The sequence below is a fragment of the Apteryx rowi genome, unplaced genomic scaffold, assembly GCF_003343035.1.
Source record: "Apteryx rowi isolate R43461 unplaced genomic scaffold, aptRow1 scaffold_161, whole genome shotgun sequence".
Lineage (NCBI taxonomy): Eukaryota > Metazoa > Chordata > Aves > Apterygiformes > Apterygidae > Apteryx > Apteryx rowi.
Window position 1 is genome coordinate 466,609 of NW_020447875.1, and position 20,810 is coordinate 487,418.

At 37.2% G+C, this 20,810-nt stretch overlaps 1 protein-coding gene across 1 annotated transcript in view; it reads left to right on the forward strand.

Moving 5' to 3' along the window:
* MCC (MCC, WNT signaling pathway regulator) overlaps positions 1–20,810 on the forward strand; it is a 206,629-nt gene that overhangs the window by 26,082 nt on the left and 159,737 nt on the right. The window contains exon 3 of the mRNA XM_026059901.1: positions 8,536–8,747. Coding sequence (XP_025915686.1) covers positions 8,536–8,747 — 212 coding nt within the window. The remainder of the gene's footprint in view (positions 1–8,535; positions 8,748–20,810) is intronic.

A 20,810-nucleotide genomic window follows, 5' to 3' on the forward strand; every position in this document is an offset into this window, starting at 1 on the left:
TTTTTTTTTTTTTCTCACCAAGAGCACTAATAGGGTCTCTTGGTGTCTCTTTCCACGGAAATTGTAGGAATTTAGTGTCTTTGAGAAATTGATGCCACTATCAAATGTCTTTGAAATTACCAAATAGCTTAAAAAAAAAATTGGAGGGAAGGGGGAAGAATGACTGGGGTCAAAGCATGCCTACAGAGGGAAACCTGAACCAGCTGGTGCAGCTGCTGCTACCAATAGCCAGTGCAAGTAAGGACTGGCTGAAACATGAGCGTGCAGCTAGTGCTGGAGCCTTGGCCTTCTGCACACCACGCCGCTCTACAGAGCACCACAGCTCTGGCTTGTTCCAGAGTAATGTTCCTGCATGACCAAGTGCTGTCTATGCTTTTTAGGCAACTCCAGCAGTGAGACAGGGAGCTGTGGCTTGTCAAATGGAGTGTGGAACTGGGTTCCAGTGTCATTTGATAACTTTTGTCCCAGCTATGCTTTCTACACAAACTCTAATAAGTTTGAGTAACCAAAGGCTTTCAGAGAGAATGTGCTTCGTTTGGCTGGTGCTTTTTAGGGATGAGCCTGTTTGATGCATCCCCACTCTCCAGCTTCAGTAAAATAGGGATTGTCTTGCAGAACATTTCTGCTTCTCCTTTCCTGACTCAGGTAGTTACATGCTCTCCACCTTGCCTATCTCTAGCGTTACCAATGTAGATCTGAAATATTACAGTTCCTAGAACAGCAAGCAATAAAATGAGGATGTTTTGTTTGTTTGCTTTGGTACATGTGAATTAAGGTCAAATCCAAATTGAGAGCATCTTGAATGGAAGTTGGGGAGGCTCCTTCATATATAGAGAAAACTGTAATGTGAGAGAAGATAATACTGCTTCTTCAAAAGTACCTATCAGACTTGTGCATTGTGTTTTATGTTCATAGTGTTATTCATGGCATATAAAATGCTTTCARAGTATTCTTGCTTGTCTTGGCATGATATGAAAGTATTTTGGGGATTTTGTTCTTTGAACTATTTAGAGAACGCTAAATCCAAGCAAAAATTATCAGAGGTGTCAGATGCATTTTTCTGAGAAGTCCAAGTCTTTTCTTTTCTAAAGCAAAAATGATTGACTTGGTTCATTTCTCCCCTTAGATAATTTCATGAAACAGATTTCTCCCATGGAGTAAGTTGCCTTATTTAGTCTGGTTGGGGTTTAGGTGTGGTTTCCTTCCTTTAGAGCTTGTTATCCTCACTTCCAATACTAAGGAGAAAAGGGCAGAAATAACATAGCCTAACATGGCATCTTCTGTGCAGTGTTCATCAAACCAGATATGGGCATGGTGGGAAGAAAAAGGTCTAGTAGTGATCCAACAGGCTAGTCTTAGAGGGATTCTCAAAATTTAGTGCATCTCCCATAACTGTTTCTCCCACAGCAAATTGTTTCCTTCTGGGGCATTATAGAAGTCTTCCGCAAAAGTTCTGATGAAAACTTTTTCTAGGACTGGATGCTGAGTTGAGAGTTCATTTACAAAACATATCTGTGTAGTCTTTTTCAAAAACAGAGAAGCTATTTTATTCTAAATTCTCCTAGAACTGGTAATGGATGTTTAGGAGAAAACTTTCTGTATTTTTGAATAAACATTCTCACCCACCTGTGCATGAGAGGTGATTTGTAGCTATATGGAATAACAATGATAAATAGAAATTATTTATAAGCTATAAATTCCACTGTAGTTAAAGTATTTTTATCTTGATGTCCTGAAATGCTTATTTGAAGGAAATGATGGGAATAGTCCAAGAAGATGTATGTTTTCCTGGCATGTAAGTAGTTGAGCAGTGTGTAGGAAGCTACTACATTCTCAGCAGAGAGAACTAAAGAGCACATTTCTCTGTTTTGCAGGTGGTAAGCAGTAGTCCTCCTGGGAATAAAAAAGCTGCTTTTCTGTTAGTCTAGAATATAAAGACAAGGGTTGCTCAAAAAGTTTTTGACCAACCTTTTTGTAGAAAAATTCCTGTTTGTGAAAACTGAGATATTTTGTGGAGATAGCTTTGGTGATGTGTGAGGTACTCTGACATTTGTCTTGCTTCTTGCTGTCTCAGGTGGTCTAGGCCCTTTGGCTTTCAGGGTCAATGTTGAGAAGTCAGACTGTGTGCACCTCCTCACAAATCCAAGGGATTTCAGGTCCCTGCAACAGTGTGAAGAATCTGGAAACCCAGGTGGTGGAAGTCTTGCAACTAGGACTGGAGTATGGAAAAACCTGTACTGCTGCATTCTTGATGGTGGGCAGCGTAGAAACAAGAAGTGTGTGTTTCATTGGGCATGCTTTCTTTTTCTTTTCTTTTTTAATCAGAAGTCTGTATGTTGGTATTCCAAACATGTACAGAATTTGTTTTTGTGAGGAGAGTAGATATTTGGCAGAAATTATGGACTAAAAAGCTCAGTTTTTGGCAGTCTTAAGTTTTGATCATTTTTATTTGCATATGTTCCTTGTTCTATTTTAAATACTTCTCCAAAAACAAAAGCTTGAGACAAATCAGTCATCATCATATATCTGCTACCCTGTTATCCTTCGTACTGTTTTGTAATATGGTTTAACATAAATAAATAGATTTTAAAAGTGTATTTCCTGTTAAATAGGAAACATAGTTACTCTAAGTGATGAGAGGCTTAGGTCACATACAGTACAATAACCATTGACAGTGAAGCTGGAGCTTTTGGTCCTTGGTTCCTGCATGGGAGTGGGTTCCCTGACTTGCACAGAGCCTTTTGTGGTTATCTCCTTGTGGTTTCAAGTAGGTTTTATTTCCATTCCAGCTGCAAACAGTTCTGCCAGAAGGTTTTTGAGAACACAAAGGCACATTTATTCATTCATCCCGCCACCTTTTCTTGTTAGATTCTTATAGCTCTTCTGATAAAAATATCGCAGACAGCAGGATGTAAGAAAGTTTACATTCTGTTACAGAGAAAACAATAGAAATAGTTGTAGTTAGCTCCAAATATAACTTTCTAATTTTCACTTCTCTGGTTGGATTGGCATAGTATGAAATTGACCCTTCTGGACTTTGGAACACAGCTTATTTGCAGTTGTTTACTGTACCTCATGTGAGCAATTAGAAGTCTCTTCAAATCTTCAGTTTTCTTTAAAATGCATTTGGCGCTTGTAATTGAAAATGTGAAATTAAATGTCTGAATGTCCAAAGGCTTTTTCTCCATTCCTCTTTATTTCCTCCCCCCCTACTTTTATAGCTGAGCCGACTCCTTGACATCTTACCCAGCTGACTATTTAGTATGAAATGACCATTCTTTGTTAATTTTGTAAGTCTTTACCTTCATCCACTAGTGCCTTTATCTCCAAAACTGTGTGTATTATTGAAGTTAGTAGGGAACTTGGAAATGACTGGTGCTTTTCACAGATATCCCTGTTGCCTTCTTTGAATAGCAGAATAAGTGGTCAAAATTCCCACTGTTTTTAAGAGGTTRTCACATTTTAACTGTTGAATAAAAGTTTAGCTAAAAATAAAAAGATTTGTGTGCTGAAAAATAGTCGTTCTTATGGTAAGATTATGCTTTTGGGAATGCAGAAAACTGTCTTCAGTCAGTTAGTACCTAAATTTTGAATAGCGAGAGAAATGGAGGTAGAAAAAGAGGGCAAATGTCTGGCTCACCTTAGAAAACTACAGTCACTGATTACTTAAAGTTATTACCTGTTTATGCCAATTGAGTGATCTGGTGTGTGAAATAAGGTAGTGGAGTGAGGTGGAAAGTAGCTCCAGGAAGTGTTATATACTTGTGCTAAGACATGAAGGAAATGCTTATGATAATAAAATAAATAAAATATTTATTCAGCTGTTGATTAGAAAATCATGACTAACTGAAATAGGTTTTGAGACCAGAGGTTAGGACTGAACAGAGGAGTTAACTATCTGCCCACTCAGCAGTAAAACCATTAGACTCTAGAATGAAATTTCTGCCAGAAACTGAGTGCTCTGTGCTCTTATAAATTATTTTCTGTATTAAATGTAAGAGTTCCTCAAGTGAGTTCAAGTCAAGTCACTAAATGTCACTAGTACTTCCTGGAAAACAGTGATAGGACTTTGGATCCCTGTCCTCATTGAGTGAGGTGTAGCTATGGGACCTAGCAGTTGGTTGTGCTTGTCTCCTCTTAAATTGTGAACTGTCTTCATGTTTGCCATTCATAAGCCAGGCTCATTTGAAAAGTTGATACAAGGCTACTCTTACAATACCTGACTTGCTCTGATATCCCAGATCCTTTCAGCAGCTRATGTGGCTTCAGTGCCTTACCATCCTGATGAATGATCTCTTCTACCTCATGAACAAAAATAAAATCACAGAATTCTGGGTCCGTCAATAAGGTCTGGTAAAGTTGACCTTCACCAAACCAAAAAGCCTGGCTGTATGGATAGACTTGCAGTCGTGGTTGGCATCTGCTTCTCTGTTGCAAAGTACAAGGTTTCTAGAAAGAATGTTAATTGTTCTAGAGAAGATGAAATACCATTTGCTTTCAGGTTAGCGGGATGAGATGACACCGGCACAAGAGCATCAGAATTCTGTGCCATTGCTGAGAGCTTTACAGGGAGCAAAGGAAGATTAACTAGCAAGAAGTCTCAGTGCAGATGTGMAGGGTATCCCATTAGAGTGACATTAGTCAAGGGATTTGCTTTAAATTACTTTAAACAACTTTATGGAATCTCATATTTGTATGTGTCATTTGCTGTGATCAGACTAAGCTGTTCTTTGTTTTTTATAAATGTGATGTTATAAAATGTGTAAAAGTTTAAATATAAACTGTAGGTAAATAATTAAGAGCAGGGGCTAACTAAATGAACAGCAAAACCTGCAAAAGAGGAATCCTAAATGTTTCAGATAAGCATTGGGTTTTCCCACTGTGTGATTGACCTTACTGCTACTAGTGTATACAGACGTATTCTAGACAGTCTACAAAACACTAGAAACAAAAACTTCCCCATGCATAATGAATGTTTGCTGTAACAGGAGATTTCTCATGAATCAATTGCAGGTCAAGACAGACAGTGCTAGTAATATTAGGAAATCAATTAAAAGAATATTTATGTAGAAGACACTCCTGGGTCAAAGTGTCATTTCCGAGGTTGACATTTACCCTTTAAATGTATAGGAGGCTCCACTGTATGCACTGCAATGTGTTTTCCAAATAGTTAAATTCAATCTTTTTTTGTTTTCCATTTGTGGATGTCAGAACTTCTCTTATTTTCTGGGGTTTGTACCAAGAGACAGAATAACTGACAAGTTACAGGTATATTAGCTAAACTGATTTTTATATCCTGTTCCAGGTTTTTGGGGAACTATTTTGTTTAGAAATTTTCTGTACTATGTTTGAAAATAAAAGATGCACTTGTGCTAATAATATGCCTTCATCTCCATACTTGCTAGATTTTTTCCTTTTCCTCTATTTGTAACTTTCCCCCTAAATTGTGAAAGACAGCAAATGGGACAGGAATTTTTTCTGGTTGATAATTTTTTTCTGTGAAATTGCCCTTAGGCCTTTGCAACCAACCACTGCCCACTTCCATGGACGTTAGCATATGGATTGGGCAATGTCTCAGGACTTGCCTAATCAGAAAATGATTTTTATACTGCATTTTTAGAGAAGTCTGGTGTATTCATTCAGTCCGTTAAGGATGTATTTGGCTGTCCTACTGCGTAATTGAAACTCTGATTATATAATTTAATAACAATGATGTGCCTTTCTGTTACTTGACTGATACAAATATTGTACAACTAAATAATTTTTTTTCGCACTTTGTAGTTGTAATATCATAATTTCTGCTGCATGCTTATTACCTGGGAAATTCCACAATGATTTTGTTTCTTTTCGGACAGAAATCTCATGTTTGGTGTGATCATATGTAAGTGTAGAACAACAAGGAAAACTACTATGGAATGTATGCATTTCTGTAAAGACTAGTTCTTAAACATAGATTTAAGAACTATTGATTCCTAGTTACCAGATCCACTGTCAGCTCTTGGTGTGGCACCATACCTAAAGATCCTTTCTTTCTGGCTACTACTGTAAGGAGCAAGAGCTAGGATCACGTGTATGTCAAATACAGTATACGTCCACACTGAATTATTACCTGTATTATGAAGTTCCAGTTTTGACAACCCTAGAATTTCTCCACTGAGCTAAGATTTAAAAGGTGCATATCCCATGAGGACGGGATTTTAAAAGCCATGAATTCTGGAATCTTTTAGGAAAATATTGGCCAAGTTTAGGATTAAGCCCAAAATAAAATACTGGAAATGTTTTCTTCCATAACAGTCATCTTCCTTGCACTTTTAGAATGTATATTTTATATTAGGAGTACAGAGTTGAACTTTTAAGAAAACTTCTTGAGTTAAAAATGGTTACATCTTTCCTGGAGGGCTTGTATTCATCTGTGACTGATAGGTGACTTCTGAGCCAGCACAACGTCAAAAGTGATTTTGGTATCATAGCAGATGGTTCAATCTATGAAAACCCCTTGGGTCTTTTGGGAAAAGCTGATGTTGTTAGCTTTAATGGTGGTGTGAGCTCTTTTGCAGACCAGTGTCTTTTGACCAATAGTCAGTTACAGTGCAGATACTCTGCTGAACATACATTTAGCTCTGTGAAAACAAGAGTATCTGTATGATATAACCTACTCTCTTAATTCTGTGGCTATGCCTGGGTAGATATCCTGGTTGTCTCCTGTGTTCTTSTCTAGCTGGCAGAAGGCAGAATTGATTCCTCAGCTCCTGAGACATCTCTGCTGCTTCAGCTCCCTTCCTTACAGGAATTTTTTTTTGTGATGCTGTAGCCACAAGAGGGCAGAGATACCTCATGCTGTGCATCGTCACTAGTAGCAGTACACAATACACACACTGTAATGTAGTCAGGCTTTGAATGGGAAACAGCTGTTAGTAATACCTTAGCTTGACTGTTTTGGAAAGCTTGCAGAATGTAGTTAGATTCAGTACACTGATGCATAGTCTTGATGTAAAAGTAACTGAATTAATCTCTAAGCRTTACCTGTAACCGTGATAATGAATCATGTTAGTTATATTAGGACAAAATGTAGTTTTGTACTTAGTAATTAATACAAGATAACTGTTTCCTGTTATTTTCTATCTACATTTTAAATGACTGGCATATTCTCTTTGCCGTAAGTCAGGGAAAGCACCTTTGGGTTTAAGTCGATTTGTCGTGCATAACTGCTTTACAAGGGAATTGATCTAAAGCTACAGATCAGTTGCTGTCATGCTTCTCTTCTGGCTGTTTTTCTCATTGCACATTTGCAGCTTTAATTTTCTTGGTGGGGGGAGGGAAAGCATTCTCCTAATTGTTCATTATATAGTAGATTACTGCTCTCTGGCATTTTACTGAATAAGTAATAATCACTGATTAGTAAACGCTCACTTAGAATGCTAGTGAATATTTCAGAGAGGGAAAATAGCTCATAAGAAGGGAAAACTTTTGAGCAATCATGGTAGCATTACTGCCAATTATGGTTTGCTGGTGGCGTGATAGATTTACGGTTTTGCTCTACCTGTAGATCTTGATTCTGTGTTGACTTTTCTGTTAACTTAGAATGTGTTCTTGGACAAGTCAATTGTTTATAATCTTCGTTAGTCTACATATGAAATATTACAATGCTGCCAGAGTTATTAAATAATTTAGTGACTATCATGGAATGCTTTAGGAGATTGTTGAATATATAACATAGCAGCATTTTAAAAGGAGTCAGTTGTATGGAAAGCAGAAACACCTAAGGATGAAGTAGTTACCAATAAAACTTAAATTAATACCAAAAAAATAATACCAATAAAATTTAAATTTCTTGTTTTAGGGTTTAAGCCTGTCTTTGGCTATAGGGAGTTGAGAGTACTCTACATAGAGAAACAGTAACCCTAATCTTCATGATACAAAAACTTTCTGTGAAGCATTCGTTGTTTGTTACTAGATATATGATATCTATGATATATGGGAGTATCTTGTGCTTATTTGTAATGAAACAGCTGGTGATTGATACTTCCTAGAAACTTGAACTATAGCAAGCAGTCCTGAGATAATCAATAAGAAGGGCAGCGCTAACATAAAAAGGTGATAAATTGCACATGCAGAAGATTAATTTATTGTGTTGATACTACTTCAGTGAACAAAAATAGGTGAATTATATTTTTCCTGTTTTGTACTTAGACTAATGCTGCCCTTTATTCTGAAATAATAATTGTCACTTTTTCTTTCTGTGGTTTGTAGCTGTTGTAAATTATTCCATTTTTACTCTTACTAAATAATGTATGCAAATGCTATTATTTTCCCTCCTGGGTATTGTAATTTGGTAAATGTCCTATGTGTTGCAAATGTTCTTAGTGGGGTTTTTTTGTTTTTTTTTCCTTCTGGATTTGCTAGCATGTGTAAGATGTGGAATAGCGGTAGGGAAGCTATTTGCTTTTGTTTTCTTTGTGGAAAGGCAAACAATCTCGTTTCTGTATTCTTTACACGCAGCCCATACTACGTTGTTTTTCCATTTATGCATTTTAGGTGCCCTGTCAGGAGCCAGAGAAAGCTGGGAGTATGATTCAGGAGCAAGAGACCTTCAGAGTCCTGACCTCCAGAGTCACTTCACCCTACAAAAGCTGTTGGAATGTGGCGGAAGCAATGTGATTCAACAGACTGCTCTGCAGAGACTTCTATCTCAGGCCTCAAATCTTAGCAACTCTGTTGGAGGAAGTTATTTAGAACTTGCCAACACTGTAAGTGCATTTTGCCTCTGCTTTTAAGTTCTCTAGAATTTTTTTTTCTTTTTTTTTCTCCAGATCAAGCTTCTTAATTCAACCTTTGAGCCTTTGTGGAAACAATATCAGGCTGCTTTTGTCTTTCATTTACCAGAATGCCATTTATGATTTCAGCAGTTGGTAGGTGTGTGTCAGCTCTGAGATAGGATAATTCTAGTTTGAAGGGAACCTCAAGAGGTCATCTAGTCCAGTGTCCTGTTCAAGAGTTAATGTCTAACAGAAGTGATTGCTGGCCACAGAGAGAAATGAACTTTGCTAAGCTGCTTTATTTAAATATCAACAATAACAACAAAAAATCTTCTAAAAGTGTTTTTAAAAGCCTTTTAAGGTTTACATTTGTGGACATGATCAGATCTAGAACCTAAAGTTTCCATGCGCAGAGTAAAAATTTGTAGGTATTAATACGTATCTAAAGAAGAAAGGAGATCAGAAAAGTCGAYGATTCCTTAAAGGAATTACGTTCTCTTTTTCCCTAGGAAGAATAGTAAGAGATCAACTGAGGTAAATCATAAGCTCTTTGATCTTCTAAGTTAGACAGAAACATATTAAACTAGAAAGAGCAGAAAATGAGTAGACACAGTATATATATTATAAAGAGGATAAGATGGGAGGAACGGCRATTACAGGCCAGTTAGCTTCATTTATTGGTTCCAGTATTTTTCTGGAAATGTGAACAATTTTAAATGAGTAAGAACCAACATCTAGATCTGTAAAAGAGCAAATCATGTCCATCCAGCCAATCTAATATGTGTTTTAACAGAATAATAGACTTCAGAGATAGATAAGGAACAGTAGATGTCATGTATCTCTGGCAACACATTTGACTCTGCCTTGAATAACATTGTCATAATCAAGCTAGAGAAACATGGCCTAAATGAAACTACTAATAGGTGAATATGTAACTGGTTTGAAAATTGTGAGGCACAGGTTTTTGAATGTCTTTTCAAGCTCTCTTCTAGGCCTGTGTTCTCTGATATCTATAGAGACACTGCCAAACGCAAATCAAACTATGCTGGTAAAATCAATACTTAAAACTTCCCTACACTGAAAACTGTTGTTGTGGTCATTCATTTAAAAGGTGCAAATCTAGTTCTAGGGAAGGCAGTGCTGCAATATACAATTTCCTATTCAGTTTTACACATTCCATAGCTTTGATTTGATTTGCTTAAAAATTACAATTTCGGAAAAACATGAGCTGTTTCCCATTTGAGTATTTTAAAGGATGCAAAATTCACTTTTACAGAAGCTTAAATGGAGCTGCTTAAGACCAACATAGCCGAGGAAAAAAAGTGGCTTGCACACTTTTGTTTGTGGTTTATAAACTGTGAGTTGCTATGTCCATATTGGATCTGGTAGTTCATTTAGGTTTCAAGGTGGGTAYGTACTGATATTTTGTCTTTCTATATTCTCCTGACTGCTGATGATTCAGAAGCGATTGGCTTTGGTAACCTGCATTTGCAAATATGAAGACACAGGTGTGCAGTGTTATTCTAGAATGCAAAGCATGAATGCTGCTGCATTGATCTGAAAGTAGAAATCTTAAAAATGCTGAAGGCTCATAAGAAATAAAGGTCCTTAGGTATTATGGCTTTCTCTTTATTTTCATCTCTGAATTCCTTCTATATTTACTGCCGTGAAAAGCGTGTGATCTTTGTTTTAACAAGCATCTGTCATGCTTCTGCTTTTAAATATTCTTCCTATGGTCTTTCAAACCATAATACAATAAGCAGTCTCTCATTTATATGTAGATGACTACAATAATGTCTCCATTTGACTCCTGCTAAGCATGGTGTCATGAGTCATATGTAAATTTTTGCTTTGGCTGTATTAAAATGGAGAGAGAAAGGAAATTATGGTTTATTTTGTTTTTCAGTGTATTTCAGTTTATTTCATTTACGCTGTTCTTAATACTGGGGGACATGCTCAGTGCAGTCCAAATTTAGACTCTTTAAAGAGACAGATGTAGCCTTCTTAGGGCTGCGATTTGTTATGGTACTTCCTTCTCTGTCTCTTTCTGAAATTGTTTTACCTAATTACATTTGCCACAATGACAAGCCTAAATGCTCTCCTGCATTCATCTTCAGAAATAACAGATCTCAGCTTTCCTATTTTTATGGGTTGAATCCAGGGGACTTTCCTGTTTGCAGATAAGGAGCTGGGCAGACCCCTTTGTACTGTAACTAGGGTTACTTCAAAAAAACTGATGGAGATTTAGTACCTCCATTTCTTCCYTTTGGGAGCTGAGTGTATTTCTTTTGGAAAACTGTGTAATAGAAGGATAAAGATTTTAAAATAGACAGTGCGGACATTTCTTTCTAGAACTTCAAATGCTCCTACAGTTAACCAGAGAGGTTTTTCTTCTTCAGAGTGCTTATGAAAAAGCAGAGCAGAGCCTCTCTGTGTCATCCTGCTCTGAGGAAACAGTTCTTGACAGCTGAACATCTTTTCCCAAATACATCTACACAGGCCATATGGATGCACTCTTGAGAGCAATGGTTTTTACATTTCTTTATACACTTTTAGACTTTAAACCCACATTTTTAGCAAAGTAATTACTGTTTTGCTGAATATAAATCAGCTAAGTGCTTTCTGGTTAGCAGCCATGTAATTTTTTTTTTTTCCTCTGGGCGCCTTGAAGTGTTTTTCCCTAGTGAAGTGTCATTTCTGGTTATTTAATTTCCTGGTTCGTTTTTCTAACGGCCTTCTTTTGATTTAAAACTATTCAGTCAGGCTAAAGACATCCCTGTGGTGATTGATTATATGCTTGTACAGCATAGATAATACTCATCAGTCAATACAGGGTGTCTCCATGCCCCTCTCAACGTTGATATAAGTTTTCCATGTGCAAAAGCTAAAGGAACATCAATCTACTACCACTTGGCTCAGTTTCTATAAAGGGGAAAAAATTGCATTTTTTAAATCCTGTGAACATACAACTCTGCAGARCTTTATAAAAATATACCTGTTGTGAAGCATTATGCCTATTCCTTCAGTTGCTTTTGTCCCTGGTCCAATGTTGATTTATCCCAGCACGTGCAAATATCTCAACAAGAAACTTCAAACTATTTTTGGAAGTATGGAGTGCTGAATACTCAAAGGATCACATAATTAGTCTTATTATTCTGGCTTGGAATTTGGTTTCATGTGAAGTGAAAAAGATGCTTTACTTTGAGAAAGATTATTCTGATTGCCTAAAGGGAGTGATGCAAAAATGAAATTGAAATGTAATGATTCATACTCATCATTGCTTATGTTTTTATCTATTAATTTCATTTAGCTATGTTTTGATTTATTTACATGTGTTCAGATTCAGCTTTTGTTTTACCTGAATAAATTATCTGTAGTCTCTACAGGGTATGTAACTCTTCTAACATTTTTCAGATTAACTGTTGTTATGTTTAAATAGTAAGAAAACATTTCTCTTTATAGCTCTTCACTTGTATATCAGTATTTATGACTAACATATTAACCTTTAACTTGACATATCACTACTTAGTGATGATGTACTTGTTAATGCCAGTTGGTTAAATACTATTGTAAATATCTCTGATAGGAACCTTTGTATGTGCTCCAAATGTAATCGTTTATCAGCTTGGTTTTTATTTTGTCTGGTTATAAATAATCTAACTATTTTTCATGGATAGGAAAGAATTCCAATATTTCAAAGGAGTTCTGTCAGGAATTTGCATGTTTGGAATTTTTTATTTGTACTTGAAGCTTCAAAGTTGGACATGAATTACTAATTTGGATAGTCATGTAAATGTAGTGAAATAACCGATTTGTGCTGCCGCATCTGTTTACTTCCCAGGAGGCCATGCAATCTTGATTTGTTCCCTGTAGTGCTAGCAGGAGGAATAGCACTCATTTCTAGGAGATGAAGTATTGCTGTTCTCTGAAAACTTCACACAGGGCAGCATGTAGATACATATCTTTCACATTAGAATTCCAGTGAAGTTTAATAAGCTGAAGCAACGAGATTTGGATGTGTTTAATTCTCTTTCCCATTCTCCTTGCACATGGTTAAAATAGACTGATTAACTTGAGTTCTTTTTTACTTTTTGTTTTTGAGTAGAATGTGTGTGCTTTTGGTTTGTTTTTATGTAAGTGTTCATACACGTCTGTCTTCTTACTATTAGTTTCTGTTGTCATAATTCAGCATTGGTAAGATGATAGATTTATGCTTGTTGTCACAAGTAGCTACATTTACACATGTAAATCCAATTGGTATGGTTTGATTTGGCATGATGACATGATTTCATGCCTCTCTTCTGTCAGCTGTAAATAACTGTTTTGTTCAGAAAGTCTTGGCACATAGATCTTATATTTTAAAATATGGCCCCAAGTATCTCAATATGCATGTTTTTTAAACTGTCCCATCTCTGAACTGGTTTGGTGCAGGATCCTTTAATCTCTGATATTTCTTTCCAAAGACACTCTAGCTGTATTAGAAACTGTTGGACTAATTTCCTCATCCACTTTCTACAACTCTTTCTGACTGAAAACATTTAGGAATAGGTTTGATGAGGATATAATTGTCTTGGGAAGGGGAGGAGTACAGCTGTCTTTTTGACAAGAACGTGGGGTAGGATTTCTTCATGACCACTTACTTTTAGAAGCCTGTGTTGCTGTTTCATCTTTAAAGCTGTGGTGTGAGTGCCACAGATTTGCCTGTTATTACTAACTCAGAGAAAAGGGCATATTTACAGAGTTTCCAGCATCACTTCCTGCAGCAGCTCATTGTCCCGGCCAACAAATAAGGAGGCATATTCCTGCTTACTTTGTGCAGGGCTCTCAATGCAAGATGGATGTGTCTAGGTGGGAGACATTGGCCCAGATTGCTCCGGTTGCCAAATCTGTGCTCACTTCTCAACTTAAGGGAAGAAGATTGTGGACTGTCTCCATAGAGAAAAAAATAGAAAGCTAATGCAACAAGATTTCTAATGCATCTTCTTTTAACTATTCGGGAAAACAGGCTTCCTTAGCTATTGTTGTCTGATTTGCATGTAGGTTTACCTCATTTGGAAGTATTAAAGACTTCTAATGAGCTTGGGAATGGACTGTTTTGATCCTGTATCTATGTGTGACAAGGTTTGTTTTCTGTACGGTGAAATTAAGGTGACTAAACCAAATTTAGTTCTGACTGTGAAGATTCTCTGTGTGAAATACAGATATCATCTCAGTTGTGTACACAACTCAAAAGTTTATAAAAAACAAAAGCAAATGGAAAGTAGCAATTTCATAGCAAAGCAATATGTAGATGCTTTGGCATTAGCTTCTCAGCATCATCACTAATAGATGAGAACTTTGTGCCTCTCTCTTAGGAAGTATCATGTTTTCTGAAAACAGATATTGTTACTGTGATACTTTTTGTTAGGCAGACTCAGCACATTGTTGATTTTTCCTCTTTAACACCATTGATCTGCAAGTTATGACAGACAGAACTGTTGTTTTGAGAAAGCTATTCTTTTTAGTTGACATATATTATAGGGAACGATAATATGCCAGAAACCACTATTACATTTTTCAGAGACAGATGGCTTTTTCTTTCCCACCTAGAAGACCAGCCCCATAATCAGCCAAACTTAAATTGCAGTGGTCTATTTTATAACCAAAAGTTATTTATATAAATAGCACACTTAGGATTATCACTATTATGTTTATTTCAGACTGTAGTGCAGCTGATTTTGGATAACTGCCTGAAACAGCATTAATGGCCTGTTTTATGCTGAGTCATGAATAACCATTTGTGTGCTCAGAGGTGCATATAACTTTAGTACTGCTGTCGTAGTACTTGGATGTAAGACATAATAATTTCTTGCAATGCCTTAATGTGTTAAAATGTACTTAGTACTTTAGAAAGAGAATAATGTAGAGATGCTCTCTGCTTGGGGTTTATTCACACATGACATTCTGTTTTGATATTTAAAATGCTGAATTTAGTCTCTTTCTTCTTCCAGCCCTTTCTCTGGCACTTCAAACCATATCACATTACATCAGTTATTTTGTTACTTTATATCTTACCTCCCAGTTGCCCTCCTAGGTAAGAAAGCCTGAAGTTGAATATTAGTCTAGTCGTCTGGACAATGGAGCCTACTCTTTATAAAATATTTGTGCTCAAGATAACTTATCTTTTGTGCCTTTGCTTCCAAGCTAGGCATCATTTCCATTCTACCAGGCTTAAAATAGAATGTGAGGATTCCATTAAAGTGAAAATTGGTTATGGAARTATAGATTCAGCAGGCTTGGCTTGTCAGAAAGCAGGCATAAAGATGGTTTCGGTTGACAGGCATTTGTATGTTTGGGGATCTGGGAAACTGTTTCAGTCTTTGATTTCAAGGCAGCATTGTAATGGAGTTTATTTGTGTGAAGCAGGCATAAGGTGTMATAAGATTATACATTGTGTTTATGTGATCTTGGCTTAATATCCCTTTAATAGTGCTCATTTTATTCATTTCTCTTATATAAATTAAAAGTGGAAATTATAGATTAGATCTGCCAGGACTCATCAATGCTATATAAACTGTAGTTTTTCTGTTCTTTGAACTTACTACATCATAACATAACAACAGATGAAAAAGAGGAAAACAATAAACGTTCAAGAAAACTCCCTTCAGTAGCATATTGACACAGTTTCTTTCTCTGTGGTAAATTATTACTGTATAGCCTCTCTCTAACAACTCTATGCTGTTTTTTGTGAAATTTTTTGAGAATCCTATTACTATCCATCTGCAGATGATCAGAGCACCAAGTGACAGGTGTCAGCATGGGACACATTTGTTCAGACAGCCTTTTAACAGGTGCTCTTGACTGAGGCTTTTAACTGGATCTTTTGTGTTACAGTCAAGCAGTATCCCTTACAAGCACATAACAATGGTGCAGTACACAGAATGATGGGTTTGGAACCATCTCTGCAGCTGTAATTGGGTATTGAGAACTGGCATGGGGCGATTGGGTGCTATAGGAAAGAGGCTGTGAAGCAGTGTGTGTAAGTAGACATGCTGAATGTCTAGGGAGCAAATTTCTTAACTTCTAATTTAACTTAATTGCAAGGACTTTATTCTCTGCCCCCAAGTTTGTCTACTGCTTAGAAACTGGCCTTATGCATCTCATTTTGTTTCTTTTAGCTAAGAGGAGAGCTCCAACTCCGATGCAGATGTTCAGATCTTTTTATTTTTCCACGTTTTTTTCCAGTTGTCTGAAATGAAGAGCAATTCACCTGGTATGCTGGGCCAGCGCCACTGCACACAACTATGTAGAATATAGTATTAATAGTGTGCCTCACTTGGCAATGGCAGGCTGAATCCGAGGCCCAGGATCAATCTGTTGTAGCAGTGTTGACCTCCTGGATTCCCGTGTGCCAGAAAGATTTCTGCGTAGCTTTAGTCATGGGAATTTCTCTCTTAACCTGACATAGCTGCATTTGGCAATGCTGAGCTTCTGTGAATCCTCATCTATTAAAAAGATGAAAAGACTTTCTCCCCCTCCCCTTCTACACACATACTAAACCTTTATGTTTTGTTTACATGATACATAAGAATTGTGAGAATAAAGTGAAAATCTTTTCACAGTGGACAGTACAAAATGGACACTGGGTGTTTTCCAAGTCAGTGCTAGTTCTGTTATAATGGAGTAGCCAACCGTTATCCTGCCAACCAAGTGAGACAAGGCAGGTTTCCATAAAAGCCTATCAGTGCCATGATTAAATTAGTCAAGAGACTCCTGCTCTCTGGAATCATCTCTCTGCCACTGTCAGGTCTGGGACATTGACCTGAGCCAATGCAGAATACTGCCACCATCCAAACTCCCAGCTCCTCTTCATGTTTGGTATTTTTTAATGAGTGTATGGTTGGCAGCACAGCTGTTTTGGGGAACTATTTTGGTGCCAGTGCAGAGAGAATGGGAGATGAGCAGTTCTGCACATGCGCTCTCTAGCTTTCTCTCTTTCTCCATTTTGTGAAGAAATGTTTCAGCATGATTGCTTCATTTAGGACTACAAAAGTGTATTGTCCCTTCTCAGCTGGGAGACAGATTATGATAATAGCTATGTTGCAGTGTATTGGTAAACTCTGTTTTTCATCATGGTAGGAAGCAATCAAAATAAACTATTTGATTTTCAGGAAGGGCAATTTCTGTTCTGTGAAGAATTCATAATGAAATAAGAACCCCACTGATGTACCCAAGCAAGGTCTGTGCCCTTAAGCTAAAYAGCCAGCTCTAATTTCCTACACTGAATTTCCTATTACTTTACCTACTTGAAGCTATAATTTTAGGAAAGTGATTGGAGAAAAAGACATTGAATTTCTCTGCCCTATGCATTTTTAAAGAGATAGTAAGTGCCTGTTATTGGCTGAATCTAATTTTTATGTGAATATTGATTGTCTGGCATGCATTGCAGAAAAAGAGAAAAAATCTTTGTTCTGTAGGGCCCACAAGGATGTCAGGTGTTTCCTTATACTGATGAAAGGTCTTGTGCCGTAATGATAGAACAAACACATTTTTTTTTAGAAGGAGGCTGTTGGATGGAGTTATTTCCTTTGTTTTAGTTCATTGATAGACCCTTATTTGAGCAACTAAATACTAGCAATATTTAGTAAGTCATTTTTAAACTGAATGAAGTAAGTGGCTGTTGAGGCCTGAAAGAAGATTTTAGCTTTGTAATCCTGCTGAAGAGTGGTATTTGCATGAACGTGAGTGGGATGAGAAAACTGTAAACAGATCTCAGGTTGTAGAACAAACAAACCATACAAGAAAGAGGCTTTGTAAATGACGAAGCAGGATTGTTCCCTGTCCCTCCCAACGTAAAATGAAACTGTCAAATATGAAGGGCAAAGTAGAAATAAGTGAGGCAGAAGTAAGGTAGTCTTGAAGACTGTGATGAGAAGCTTGAATGTAGGAAAATGCATAGGGAGAGAGTCACTGGAAAAATTCAAAAGGTAAAAGAGTGCAGTTGGATGGGCAGGAAATTGCGTTTCATAGATCAGATGCGGGGGTTAGAATACAGAGCTTGGATTTTAAGTTTAGCCATCTGGGGAGCGAAAAAGGAGAGACCTTAGAAAAACAAAGAAACATAAATATTTACTAGATACTGAATATGTAGGGAGCTGAGAAGTGATCCAAAGACTAACTTGCAGATCTTCATAAGCAGCCACTAAACTATGTATCAAAGAAGATAGCAAGTAAGAAATTCAGATGAGAGCAGTAGGAATTCAATTGTAATAAGCTTAAAGTTGTTGATAGTAAAATAGATGTGGTTGAAAACTAGGGTTTTCAATTCAACAGAGGTTTTATTATAGATCATTTTAGCTTGTATAATGGTTGAAGTAATTTTTGTTTGAATTTCTGCCAAACTGAAAGCTCCCCAAACCTTGTAAGTACTCAGAGAAGTTGACACTCTCTTATTTAAATGGTTATGCCAGCAAAAAATCTTGGAGGATGCTGATTTTAGGTCATATCTGTCAGCAACTTGCCAAAGTTTCAAGTAGGGTTCTGTCAGACACTTGCCTTGGATTTGGCAAAATTCATCTGATTTAAAATAGTTCATACAAAACACTTCAGTCTAAGTGAATCTGTATTTTGTAATGTATTTTATATACACGTAAAAAAACCAAAATATAAAAAATAACTATATTAAAATATAACATTAAAATATATTTTATACACACACACACACACATATATATGTAGTCAGAAAGTATCCATCGATTCATCTTTTAAATATTCTGCAGAGATATTGAGCACAGATGCTGAAAYGTGATGTTTGGATAGATGGAGGAGGGAAGAGTGCAGGTATAGCTCTGATGTAAACCAGGGGGCCAGGTTCTCTTCCCCCTTCTTTGTGACACCACTGGCATTTATGTGGTCACTGATCCAGCTCAGGGAAGTGTTAGATTGATATGCTAGTGGTAATGGAAGTCAGAATGGAGAGAAATCTTGTTTTGATTAGAGAAAAGAATTAGACTGACTGCACATAGATGGCTTGAAAAGTCTTGGGGTAAAAGAGAAATGGGCAGCAGAGGAGTTGGATTGCTGAATGTTTGCAGAGAGAGCCAGAGCATGACTGTGGAATTGAGACTGGAACTGGAAATGAGGGAGAAGACAGAAAAGCTTTGAAGGAGAAGTACAAAAATAAGAGTTTAGGAATGAGGAGAGGATGCAAATGAGGAGATCTCACTATCAGGGACTGGGAAAAACAGGAGAGACTTAGAGGAGGAGTCCTGGCAAATCTTATTTAAGCAAGTGAGAAATTTTGAAAGAAACTCAGTTTGCAGCTGATGAAGGGATACCTAATTTCCCACTTCATCAGAAACTGTATCTTTAAGCTAGGGCATATTGCTAGGAATGGTCTTATTTTTAGTACAATAAGTATGCAAAACCACAGGGCTATTTCTAGGTGAGTTAAACGGGAATATGGGTACCAAGGTTCTAGAGACTGGGAATAAATTGGGTGAATTTACCTTGTGGTGAATAAGTGGAGGAGTGCATGACTGAACAGAGGGACGCTGGATGTTGAAGGGAAGCTAAGCAGAAATATGATGACCTGAACTGTAGCTTACAGACTGGCCTCACTTGTGTTTGTAAGCAAGGAGCAAATGAGCAGTGATGATAATTAGGTGGCTGCAAGACAAAAGGAACTTAGAAATTGCTACCATCTCTCCCAGTTGTCCTCTCAGATGAGTCTCATGAATAACAGGCACACATTGACTCCTTGGTCCTTTTCTCGTTCTGATCCTATGTTTATGGCTCCGTGGGGTGAGATGGAATCACAATGAATGTGATGGCTGTGGATGAAATGACAGAAAATGAGAGTGGTTGGTTGACAGCTTGGTGAGTGGCTTGGTGGCATAAAATACTGGAGGATGGAAAGAGGGATCAAATGTAAACTCCCAGGGAGACTGGTCAGGTCAAGGACGTGACATTTTAAGCGGATTAAGTATTTGGAGAGAGGCGAAGGGGTGAGAGTAGCTGACTGAAGTGCTATTTGGAAATTCCATTATTCTAGACATGTTATCTGTTTTAGACTAATCAAGATGGTGTGATTGAAGGAAAGAAGAGAAGTTTACTTGTGTTTTTCAGAGTGAGTGCTTCGTTCTTCAGTATAAGGTTACTTGCATTTGTTTCAAATGAGCCGGACTTTTTTCTCTCAACCTAGGTGCRTAACCTTTAGTAGCATTAATGATAACAGTTTGCATCAAGAAGAAGCAACCATGCTTCTCAACCTCTCCCTTTTAAATCGTAGTGCATTAGTGCTATTGAATAAAGAACTGTCTGGAAACATTATCCAAGTATTGTATTGAATTTCCACTTCCAAGTTTAGCCTTCATGTTAACCTTCTGAGTGCTAGTACTTTGTCTGTGGAAATGCAGACCCTGGCACTACACCTGTGTACTTTGTGCCAAAGGGAGAACAAGAACGTGTTGTCCTCTAGCTGTGTGTAGTATATTTGTAATATTTGAGGGGGTAATTTATTTGCATGTGAGACTGTKCAGGGTACTATTCCAATTGCAGAGATGATGTTGAAATAAGCAAACATGAATTAAGTGCTTAATAGACTTCAGTTAGTGACATTTCCATCATAAAGCTAACTAAACAGAACAAACCAAAAATGCCTTATTTCATACATGCTTGAATTGTGATCAGCCAGTCATTCATGTTGTATGCGGAGTGAARTTGCTTGCCAGAGAATGGCACACACTATATACTGAAGAATGTGATATATACATATTTAACACATAGCTGCTTTTGTGGTGTAGTTTCACTCTGCAGCTGTCAAAACAAGACTGATGGAAAACTCATGCATGGTGATTGTGTCAAAACTGCTCCAGTAGCTGTTAGGAAAYAGAGTATTGTAAATACTGAGAGAGATTGTGAGGGAGAGGCCTTGTAAAATTTCTACAGTGCTAATTTTTTTCCAAATTCTGTGGGAATTTCAAAAGTAAAGGTGAGAAGGGCAGCGAAGTTGTATCTTGTCCGAAAAGAATGCTGTTATGCCAGCTGATAGAGTAAGCCTTGCTGAATGATTGT